This window comes from Eucalyptus grandis, chromosome 9 (assembly GCF_016545825.1).
Source record: "Eucalyptus grandis isolate ANBG69807.140 chromosome 9, ASM1654582v1, whole genome shotgun sequence".
NCBI lineage: Eukaryota > Viridiplantae > Streptophyta > Magnoliopsida > Myrtales > Myrtaceae > Eucalyptus > Eucalyptus grandis.
In genome coordinates, this window is record NC_052620.1 from 42,468,216 (window position 1) to 42,479,604 (window position 11,389).

The 11,389-nt window shown below is 40.2% G+C and overlaps 2 protein-coding genes across 4 annotated transcripts; one reads left to right on the plus strand and one right to left on the minus strand.

Annotated features, from left to right (window-relative positions):
• Window positions 1-489: 489 nt before the first annotated feature.
• On the minus strand, window positions 490-1,674 carry LOC104419918 (chlorophyll a-b binding protein CP24 10A, chloroplastic). Its single transcript, XM_010031751.3, is given in 3 exon segments — window positions 490-1,184; window positions 1,304-1,343; window positions 1,346-1,674. Coding segments are annotated over 3 exon segments (780 nt in total). The 5' UTR covers window positions 1,536-1,674; the 3' UTR covers window positions 490-634.
• Window positions 1,675-3,806: 2,132 nt separating this feature from the next.
• Window positions 3,807-10,059, plus strand: LOC104419920 (probable protein phosphatase 2C BIPP2C1). 3 transcript variants are annotated; one of them, XR_005546567.1, is made up of 9 exons: window positions 3,807-4,208; window positions 4,324-5,273; window positions 6,045-6,169; window positions 7,078-7,144; window positions 7,756-7,843; window positions 8,197-8,366; window positions 8,922-9,065; window positions 9,192-9,384; window positions 9,665-9,685. XR_005546567.1 is itself a non-coding variant. In XM_010031752.3 (9 exons), the coding sequence occupies exons 1-9, from the start codon at window positions 3,998-4,000 to the stop codon at window positions 9,839-9,841; spliced, it is 2,061 nt and encodes a 686-aa protein (XP_010030054.2). In that variant the 5' UTR covers window positions 3,809-3,997; the 3' UTR covers window positions 9,842-10,059. The 3 variants fall into 3 exon arrangements, 2 of the variants coding, with proteins under 2 accessions (XP_010030055.2, XP_010030054.2); XM_010031752.3 differs by having other exon boundaries at window positions 3,809-4,208; window positions 9,256-9,384; window positions 9,665-10,059; XM_010031753.3 differs by lacking the exon at window positions 8,922-9,065 and having other exon boundaries at window positions 3,808-4,208; window positions 9,256-9,384; window positions 9,665-10,059.
• Window positions 10,060-11,389: the final 1,330 nt, after the last annotated feature.

Consider the following 11,389-nt stretch of genomic DNA (forward strand, 5'->3'; position numbering starts at 1 on the left):
CAGTCTCTACTAGTTTTGTAGCCATTTAGATGTCATGGACAACAACCAAGGATCTTTACCCTCGGAGAAAATCTGTTGCCAATAGGTTGTTGCTTGAGGCAGAAGCAGCATTCATGTGGGGTTGACTCCTGTCAAAGGTATGTAACTAATATTTCATATAAGATTAAGGCATGTCCGTGAGAAATTGCGCTCATTTCAGTTTCTCCACGATTAACATGGCCAATCTGACCATTTTGCGTTGATGACATACTTTGCAGTCCCATCCTCTCATTTTTGGCTCAGTCATTCGTATTATATTCATTCGTCGCATTGGCTGGTCCTTGTTCCATCGTTTTGGACGAAAGGACATAATTCCGCTGAGATGTTGGTTAGCATAATTAGGTAGTTCTGTTAAACAAGCCTATAAAAGCAACATAAAAACAGCGATCTAGATTTCTTTGCATTCATTATAGAAGTCAGGGTTCCTCTCCTCTCAAGTTCCTTTCGCAGTTTATCTCCTTCTATTGAAGTAGCATCTATTTATCAGTTTTTCAAACACCCTGCGCTGGCTCATAGTTTTAAAAGCATAAAGGAATTTAGATCATAATGAGTTCTGTTAATTTGCTGTCACCACTTCAATCGTCATACGCCCGATTTACAAGCCAAGAGCACCGAGAGGTGTCTTTCCCTGCCCGGCCTCAAAGTAGAAAATGAGCATGGCCAGCATAGCAATTCTCGCATGCTTGATCTCTGCCAGCTTCAGTCTCGCTAACTTCTCCTCGTCAGGAATGTACTCTCCATCCTTTAGCGTGCCCGCCAACCCCAAGGGGTCGAAGAACTTGCCTCCCGGATATCCTTGGTCTCCGGTCGCGTTTGCAAAGTTCTCGGCCGTTCTAGACCAGGGAGTAGCCCATTCCACAGACTGTGAGTCTGGGTTAAAGAAATCCACCCATCTTTTGCTCTCGACCCATCCCATGAGCAGGAGCTGGGTTCCAAGCAGCGAGCCAAAGGAGAAAGGTGCCACTGCACCCGGAGCTGCGCCTGCTTCGAACCACGGGATTCCGCTCCATGCCTGGCCCACAAAAATGCCGACCACTGCGGCCATGGCCCATCTGCCGTGGATCAGCTCGGCTTCTCTGTACCACTTGAGGAACGCCGGGTCCTTCCCCAGCCCTAGCGGGTCAAATCCATAATCGCCTGGAAGTCTGCAATTTTTTCATCAGTCAGACAAGCAGTTGAATGCATTCCTTTTTCTTTGAACAAACCACCGGATGCATGACTAGCACGTTAATATGCATAGATATGTGCCTTGACAGATACTTACGAGCCATCGAGCCATTCCGGGTCGATGAAGTTGCCGCCCCTCTAACGGCAGGGATCCACGACTTCTTCGGCTGCACAGCCGCAGCCGCTACAACCGACTTCCCGGGAGTGAAAGCAGGGATAGCCCTGCCTCCAAATCCAGCGGATAACAATTCATGGCTCCTCTTGCCTCCGGTCAAGAAGGTCGAGCTTGAGCCTAACCCACCAACAAATGCACTAGACGTCGCAGCCATCTCTTTCCCTCTCCCTCTCTCTTGCGTGTGCTTGTGTCTGAACTATGAAGATGGAGCTAGCGATTCTGGGTTTTCTATTTAAAAAGCATCGGACGTTTGCCTTTTTCCCCCTCTGACTGGGCAATGTGAGGAGGCTGAGGGAGGGAGAATCATCAGGGAGGTTTCCTATGGTGCCAAGTAGGATCACGAAATCCGAAAAGAGGACAGGTTGTGGATACTGGATAGATCATGGACCAATGGGAACTCGAGCTCGCATTGCCCTTCTCCAGATGCCTCTAATTGCAATGGGCCCATCTGGTTGTCTCCTTGGATATTGTCCCACGCGACAGTGAAAGGTCCCTAGCCATTGCCTGCATGCATTCCACAGCAAATGCTCGTCGATAATCTCTTTTCTTGGGCGCTGAATAAGGTCGCTTGGATGGCTAGACTCACTTCCTATCTTTAGGTTGCTCCCTGCATACTGTGATTTCTAAAGGCTTCTGTTAGGTCCAGTCTATGACCAATCACAATACTTTGAAGAAAAAGGAGTAGAGTAGACTATGCTTCTTCTGTCACGTGGGAAACCCCATCTTCTTAACTTGGTAATCAAAGGTCATTATGATGCGTGCAATATGTTGAATCTGGCTTTGGATGGTTGTAAATTTTCCATCAATGACCAAATTCAGTTTGACTTTGCATAAAGAATTTAGAGTTTAGAACTTTAGCCTGAATGAGGTGATTCTTAAAGTTTATTAATATATATTTTTTGTAAGGAAAAGTATATCAATGCGATCTTGATGCATGTGATATGCTTCCAAGTTGAATCATTGAAGTAAATTTCAAACATTTATTCCACGGTATACCATCTTTCAAAAGAAAAAATAAATAAATATAAGTAGCTAGTCACGTTTGCTTACAAAGTGATGCGACACTCGTATTTAGTACTGAATACTGGTTATTTTTTAAAAATCTACTTATGATATGTTGAATAAATACTAATAAGGGCGCGTTTGGTAATATTTTTGTTCCGGAAAATAATTTTTGAACAAAAATATTTTTTTCTATTTCTGTTCTCGGAAACAATTTCTGAGTATAATAACGCGCTTGGTAACTACAATTTTTTTTTATTGAACTTGTATAATTTTATTGTTTATTTTAATTTTTCAATATTTGTATTATATTTTTCTTTTTTTTTTTCTTCTTTTTTTTTTTTTCCTTCTTTCTCCTTTGTGGCTTGTCGCCAGGCCATGGCGGCGGTCGGTGATTAGTTGGGCGAGGTCTCGGTGAGCTCGTCGGACCCTCACCAAGCCACCGCCTCACCGAGCCATTGCGAGGCTCTAGGTGAGGTCCTCGCCGAGATCCGAGGTGAGGTCGAAGAGGCTCGTTGGTGGCCTCGGTGGCCGGAGGTCGAGCAAAAAAAGAAGAATAATGAAATAAAAAAGAAGAGAGAGAAAAATTATTTCTAAATTATTTATGGGAATAAAAGCAATTTTTTACTTTTTATTTTTATTTTCGAGAATAAAAGTTTTACCAAAGGCTTGAACAAACCTCGCCATTTTTGGCTAGGTGAACTTGAGGCTCGGCCTGAACCAGAGCAAGGTCCGTTCGGTTCCCGGCCTAGCGACGCCAACCTGGAGGTGGCTAGGGCAGGTGAGGTTCGTTAGCCTAAATGAAAAGAAGTATAACATACTCAAATAATGAAATAAAAAAGATCCTGAGAGAGAAAAATTATTTCTTATGGTCTTGGCTATCACATAGTCGAATTTCATAATTTTTGAAGGTCATTTGGGTAAATTATTTATGCAATCTGATGTGTTCGGATCTTGTAAGTTGCAATGCGTGGACTATATCATTTTGTAATGGAAATGTGTTCTGCATGAAATATCTCTCTTCATGTCTTCCCTACAACATATTTAAAAACAACAAGTAGAGAATAGGAAAAGTAAATCGATTTTATCTTTTAATCCAAAACGAATTTTTTTTACTTTTTATTTTTATTTTCGAGAATAAAAGTTTTACAAAACACGTTTTTGTTCTTTTTTTTTTTTGTTCTCCGGAACAAACCCTAACATAAATTTTTATTTTGGGAAATAGAAACGCATTTTGCCAAACAGGCATAAGAAAGCAATCTTTTAAATAACTGTTTATATGTCGAGAAAGTGCGAACCGAACGATATTCCTTATTCTCGAAAAATCGTTACTGTACCCGCTTTGCTCGGTAGTCGGTGGTGGGGACCATTAGTTATTACCGGTCACTGATCAGTGATCAGTGATGGACAGTTGTCGTCTCTTTCTCTTTCCTTATCCTCTTCGCTTCACTGTTGGGACGTAGCTGTAACTCCGGATCACCGCTTCCCATGCCGGACTTTTGCTGATCGTCTGTCCTCGCAACATTCACTAACCACTCAACCCACGCACGGCTTCTGCGGGAGCGCGGATGATCACAGTGCTATGGTCGGTTCTGTAGCGTGAAGAGTTTCGCCATGTGGGCCTCCATGGAGGCTCGTTCTTTGAGCTTCTCTTGTTCCAGTTCTCTGTTTTCTCCATGCACTAGCCATTGCTTTCGAATCTCGGGAAAGTGCCCCCTGAGAGTGTGTGTTCGCAAGAGGAGGTCAATTCCTTGCGTTTTCTCCGAGCCTGCATCCCCTGGAAATTCCTCTTCTTCCCCTGATTTTGGCCTCGTCTCCACCACAGGTTCGATAGCGAGCAGCTTCTGTTTCTCTGATGGGTTCTTTTCAATTGTTTGAGTAAATTTTGTTTTGTTTTCGCGTTCTTCTTATTGCTTTGTCTCTTGGGAGATTTTGGGCAGAGTGTTCTGATGGCAGTCTTGTTTTTCGCTTCGGTGATGTGAGGGAAGCGGAGAGGGTGGATGTTGAAACGGAGGAATTGGAAGGTACTGGTGACGACGATGTTGATCAAGTTGCTTCCGCAACTTTCTCCAATGAAGATGGTAAAACGGTCTACTTGCGAGAGGATCTTCATATAGACCACAAGAAAGAAGTTGCAGACAGTAACTTCAACCGTACTGCAAAAGAGAAAGCTGAATCCCATTCAGTAGCTGAATTTGGAGGGGACTCACCTGAACTGATCGATGAGATAATTTTAAATAGAGGAGATTATTCGGGTATGGCAGAAGTTGTGTCTGTTGAAAGTCCTCAGTCAATTGCAACAACGTTGGAGGATGCTGGGTTCAATGTGGCTACAAGTGATTCCTTTGGTCCTACTCCTGATTGTGTAGGTAGTATAAGTAAGGAGGGAGGATTGATGGAGACTATTGAGCGGGATTCTCCCGCTTCAATTGGCTTTTCCAAACTTAGTGATGCTGTAAGTAAGGAAACCATTAGTATCAGCGAGAATAATCATGATGCTTCACTTACTACTGATTCGAAGTCACATCCCACGGAGGACATGGCAACCGTGAGTGATGTAGAGGAAGTTTTGGAAATGAAGACTGTGGATGAAGATATAGCCCCAGCCTCACTTAAAGCTGACTCAATAGTTGAAGTGTCTAGTGACGGTCCCTCTGAGGAAAGTATTCAGGAAAATGTTCAAACGGATGGTTCAACTTTTCCTGATACTGCTGCCGCAATGGAAAAAGTAGATATGTCAATCAAAGGTTCGAGTGGCGAAGATAGTGCCCAGATTGAGATAATGTTGGCTTCTCCTTCATCGGAGGTTGAATCTTTAATGAATGAGAACATTGGCAATGTTGCCACGAGTATTGCTCCAGATGGGCGTAAGAGTGAAAGCTTGCAAGGGGTTAGTCTTTTCTTGAAAGTTCCATTTCAGTGTATCTTCTCCTTGATTGAGCTTTTCCAATATATTGAGCCACCACTTAGTAAATGATATCATCTACTAATGGAAAGAGTGGAGGAGAATGGCTTATAGATTTACTTGCAATAATGAGCAAGTTAATTTGGATTGAGATTTAGACTCTGCTTATTTGACCACCATTTTGCCTCCCTTGCATGCTAGGATTGGAAATCCTGTGCGATTTAGTTGTCCCATGCTTTGGAAATGAATCCATAGAACCTTTGACTCATTCAGCATGTGTGAGCTCTGTACTTAGCATGAATCTTACATTTCATTCCTGGTGTCAATTAAGCTGGGGAGATCACTTGACAAATTATATGTACCTACACTCATATAGACATTATGCACAATGTGTGCAGAGAGAGAGAGAGAGAGAGAGAGAGAGAGACAGAGACAGAGAGACAGAGAGTTGCTGCTCTTTTATTGCCAGATTTCTGTGGAGGAAACTAATATGATTTGGTGGTTCATGCTTATATTTGAGTATCTGTACTTTTCTGTCTTCAAACAAACCAATGGATAATAGCACTTCTGGAGACATCAGCTTCAAGGCGTACTGTACTTTCAGCTAGTTTGTCTCACTCCCTTTTTTGTCACCACAGTTTTTCTAGTTCTAGTACTTATTTCGACCGCAATGATTTTGCTCTTAGTTGCTTCATCTACTTCCTTCTTCTCGTGTTCAAGGAACTTAAATGATCTTTTTGTATGTCTTCTTTTTAGGAAGATGATAGTATGCTCTTGAATCATGATGAATCACTTGAGCTTAACTTGCATAATATTGAACTTGGAGAAATGCCAGCAATCAGCGGGGAAGAACAGGAATCTGCCAAAAGTAGTGATGAGAGGTAACCACAAATTTTCTTGTGCCTCTTGCAGAGCAAAATAAGTGTTAAATTTTGCTATGCTCAGGTGAAATGTCTACCATGATGACTGATTTGATCTAGAAGGTTGTGTTTTTGCAAACAGTAACTTGAGGTCATCATTACGAAGAGTTACCATCATAATAAAGAAAACTAAAACATTTCCTTATACCAGAATAAAAACTTTGAGAATAACATTCATAGGATGTTGCTAGACTCCAGTAGACGAGCCAATGTGGAGTATTACCAGACAATCTTCTTCCATTAGTTGCTAAAGTCTGGCTTCTACATCTTAGTGGAGTGGTTAATGCATGATCTGCTGATGAAATGTTGATACATTGCTTCATGGCAACTTGAAAGTATTTCAGACTGTTCGTAAGTTGGGGTTGAAATAATTCTGTGGTAGTTTCTCATTCTGTTGAAGTTTAGTATGGTGTGATTTGCATATTTGTGAGTAGATGAGCTCCCCTGTCTTGATATCATTGTCACTCTTAGAGTTGTAGCGATGACAAATACCATGGCAGAGAGCAATTAATTTTCTTAACATTAAAACTATAGTTCTGAGATAATACAGTTTCAGCAATTTTCAGCATTTTGCTTCTACTCCCGAAACCTTTTGTTTTTCCAGTCTAGCTACACATTGGTTTTATTTTTTCTTGTTTAGCAATTTTTCTAAGGTCATAAGATTCTGTTCTTGGAATCAGTTTATGTTCTGTTTGATATTTAAATTAGTTAATATTAGATTTCAGCTCGACTCAGAGTCAGGTCTATTCTATTCATTGTTTATTCATTTAAACTCAGGAGTTCTCTTTTATTACCTGCGACAAATATTCAACTGCAATTTACCTTCAGGCTTGACCTTGAGAATGTGGCTAATAAATATCCATATCCAGGGAAGAAATCTCAATGACAGAATTTTGCCTTTATTCGGGTGCTGCTTCACTGCCACATCCCTCTAAGGTAACTGTATTTCATGGACATCTGTTCCTATAATATGAGATAGGCATGAAATTTTTTTCTTGGAAGCACTATGACAGAGAAAAAAAAAATGAAATTAGTAAAAGAGAAATTCTTTTTGCCTCATTATCTCTCTTTGACCGGTATTCCAGTTATAAACTGTCTCTTATCATTCCTATCTTCCCACATTTGCATGGGGAATTTTCATTTGAGAGTATGGCTGACTATGGCTATGTAAGTTCAGTATTAATACAAGACCTCCTTGTGAAGAAGTGCGGGCAGGTTGCATCAATCCTCATTGCAACTACTATAGAGGAATTAAATAGTTTGGAAACTGCTAATAGGAAGGAAGAGTACTTAAATCAAAGTAGGTTAGCAGCCGGCAATTCTTCTGATTCTTCTTTTTTCCTTCAGGGAATTTGGTTGTTATCAAGTTGAGACTTGCCTTAAAGTTTCAACTGTCCCTGTCACATTGATTACCTTAGTAAATCCTTTGTGATGTTAAAAGGAGAAAACGCTTCTATATTGATAAAGGGAAAGCTCAGGGTATTACATAACATTTCATGTCTAGTATGAAGTACTGACACTATGGTTGAATAAATAATAGCTTCCAGGTTTTGACAGGTGGAGAGGATTCTCATTTCATCACCCATCCGAGATGGCTAGGTGTTGCTGATGGAGTTGGCAAGTGGTCTATGGAAGGTAAATTTTTCTACTTAGTTTAGAGGAAACTGCTAGAAACGAAACAGATACGGATGCCTCTAGTAGTTTTACTCTTCTTCCTTCTCTATAATAATAGAGTCTACTGAAAAGATGCATCCGGAAATATACAGAATGAAAATAGGAAGTACACATTATGAAAACAGCCTTCAATATGTTTGCTAAGAAGATTGTCTTCAATGCTGCAAGAATTGACTCTAATAGGTTGACTTCTTGGGCTGCATGAACATTTTTTGAAGTTTTTCTTACTGTTACTTAATGCTTTCAGAAGACTGGATAGAATGAACTGCAAATCATGAAGAAGCTAAATATTAACTGCCTTTTTTTTTTCACAGGAACTAGTGCTGGATTATTTGCCCAAGGATTGATGGATAACTGCAGAGAGATGGTATCAACCAGTGAGAGCAATGCTCTAACTGATCCTGTTGATGTGATTATTGGAGGTGCTGCAGCAACACAATATATAGGATCGTCTACAGTTTTGGTTGCATGCTTCGATGGTCAGGTAATATCATTTATGTAGATGTGATTCTCTGATTTCAATTGCATTGCATGCTTGTTGGTTCTCTTGGGTTTTCAGCTTCAACAAGGCAGCCACAGCCCTAAGGAACTTCTGCATTAAAAACTGACCTTAAAATGCTTCATGTGAATGCTGTCATCTTTATTGGGACGCAGTCAGTCATATCTTGAATCTTGGAGATATTTTAATTAGTGAAAAATTTAATATCCATTATTTCTTTGGAAGTTTACTCATCAAATCTCCTATATTTTAGTCAAAGCAGAGGAGACACACTTTTAAGGCTCTAACTACACACCATTAGAGCTTTAGATGTGCTTTGGATAAGTGAGTCTGCGAAGCTTCAATGAAATGGTTGACGCTCTAAATATCTTTCAGGCTGCATTCAGAAACTCTTAACTGATTTATCTTTAACCTTTCTTGTGATGACCTTTTATGGAATTTCCTAGCCCTTGCACTATTAAAAGCTGAAGCTGCAGTGTCTTCTAGGCCGCTGCTTGCAGGGCTACATGTTCTCCTGTTGATTGATGATTTAAATGACAGGTCTTAAATGTGGCAAATATAGGAAACTCAGGTTTTATCATAATTAGAGATGGCATAATTTATAAGAGATCTTCTCCGATGGTTCATGAGTTCAATTTTCCCGTGCTGATAGAAGGAGGAGATACTCCCTCAGAGCTTATGGAGGTAATTTATGCTGAATTAGATGTCCTGCAATGTCATAAGTGGAATTCCTAAGTATGTGCAATTTTCAGTATATTGGAGAATAAATCCTTCTTGGAACTTAGATGCTTCTTGTTTATATGGAGAAAGGTTAAGGGGAGAGAGATAGATGGCGAGATGAAACACTAGAATCTTAAAATTGTTTATCAATCAGTGTTACAGCATTGAGTTGGATGAGGGGGACGTGATTGTGTCTGCAACTGATGGTCTCTTCAACAATCTCTACGAGCAAGAAATAGCTTCCATCATCCGCAAGTCCTTGCAATCTGGTTTAAGTCCTCAGGTACCTTGCTTATCTAAACTATATTTCACTAAGCCTCTTTGTTATCTGGAAACAATGGATCACTCTAAACCTCACTCGCTAATAGTGGTTTCACCAAGTATCCATAATTGGATTGAATTTCTGGACATGCATTGAGGCCTGCTATGATCCTTGACCTATTTCTGGTCAACTGCGTTAGATCATTGCCTTGTAGTGTTGTTGACTATTGAGCTCTTCACATTAGCCATTAATAGAGTTTCCACTAGAAGATATTGACTGCTCGTCCATACTTCTCTATTAGGACATAGCAGCACTATTGGCTGCTAGAGCACAAAAGGTGGGACAATCAAAATCTGCAAGGACTCCATTTGCAGATGCAGCGCATGCAGCTGGTTATGTTGGTTATACTGGTGGCAAGCTCGACGATGTTACTGTAATCGTGTCAACGGTCGAGAAGAGATCCAGCTCTCGGCTGTAGGACGATTCATCTTTTTGAATTAAGCCAATGGCAGTTCAAACTCCTCTTTGTGCTCCTGCAAGATTTTTTTTCCCAGGTTCTATTTATCTTGATCTGAGGAAAGAGTTTGCGCAATACCAATTGGAAAACGTCCAACATCATCCTTTCTTGGTTCACTTCCCTGCTATTTCAGTTTCTCAGGCCAAAGATTCATCGATAAAGTGGCTTTCCATTTCTTAGATGTCTTGATCCTTTTAGGTTGAGTTAGTTCAAAGTTCAATCTCGGAATCGTGTTTCCATCACAAAGAGCATCGGACAAAGCTTTAGGTTGCGTTAGTTCAAAGTGCAAGGACTCCACAAGAAAGCTAAATATCCCCATGGTGCTTGGTGGCGTAACTCGTGCACGGTTGCCGCTGGTGAACAGGATGATGGCCCAATTTGGTTCGGCTTTAGGGAATGTTTTTGGAAAAATGCAAATATCTTTAGGTTAAGAGAGTTTTCTGAAATGCAAATAGCATTTGGTGAATTGTAATTCTTTGGCTAAAATGCCATTTGGTAAAAATTAGATTTGTAAAGGACTTTTACTAATTTTTTTTTTTTTTTGAAGTCTAGCCACCAATTGGCTAGATCTAGCTACCCGACCATCAGATTTGGCTGCTGGACAGCCATATTTGGTTTGGCATTGCCTAAGGTTCGGCGATGCTCGGGTGGCGATCGCCGGTGCGCACGACCCCTTGGTTAATGGTTGTCGATAGGGGTGTGTATGGTTCGAGTGGGCTAGGCTAGGAACCACCCTAAGGACTGGTTCCAAAAAATTGGAACTGAAAACCACCCATTAGTTATATGGATTCACCCGAGAATTGGATCACCGGTTCGGTCTGGTTCACAAATGGATTCATGGAACCGGTCTCACAAATAAAAATATCGTTTTTCAAATCCCATCATAAGTATTCTTCATATTGAATAATATTTTTCTTTAAATTGAATCGGCTTAATTAATGGTACCATTTTCCTTCTTTTTTTATTTTATTGAAAAACACTACCAAAGAAGAGAAATAGGTTTTTTTTTTTTTTTTTGAATCATTTCAATTGAAATCTAAAATATTCTTTAAATTCAAGGTTTTGGATGATTGTCAAATGTAGATCGTATTTCCTTTATCTCCTAACAATGCTGTAATCTCTTGCAACATTTGCTTTACTAAATTCTTTTTGTAGAAACAATTCCATTGGTACTCTACATATTCTTAAACACAATGTCTCATGTGAGTCTTGAAAGTATTTTTAAATAAGCCATTTGTTAAGTTGCTGAAAGGTAGCTTACACATTTAAACATGGAAACTGCGAGAGGAGATAGAGCCTTGAAATTTAGGATTTGCTAATTAATAATTTCGAAATTTATTTTAATATTAAAAATTAATATATTATTATAATATAATCGGTCCGATCCGAATGGGCGGATCCATCCATGGATCAGGAACCAAATTAGTATCCATCAGTTCTCATAAGTGGGCCCAGGAACTAGACCGGATTCTCTCAAAACCACCAAGGACCAGGTTACGAGCGGGTTCC

Coding starts and splice junctions, on each gene's coding strand:
- LOC104419920 (XM_010031752.3), top strand. CDS start 3,998: ATGTGGGCCTCCATGGAGGCTCGTTCTTTGAGCTTCTCTTGTTCCAGT. Junction 4,209..4,323: donor TGGCCTCGTCTCCACCACAG/GTTCGATAGCGA, acceptor GATTTTGGGCAG/AGTGTTCTGATGGCAGTCTT. Junction 7,844..8,196: donor TGGCAAGTGGTCTATGGAAG/GTAAATTTTTCT, acceptor TTTTTTTCACAG/GAACTAGTGCTGGATTATTT.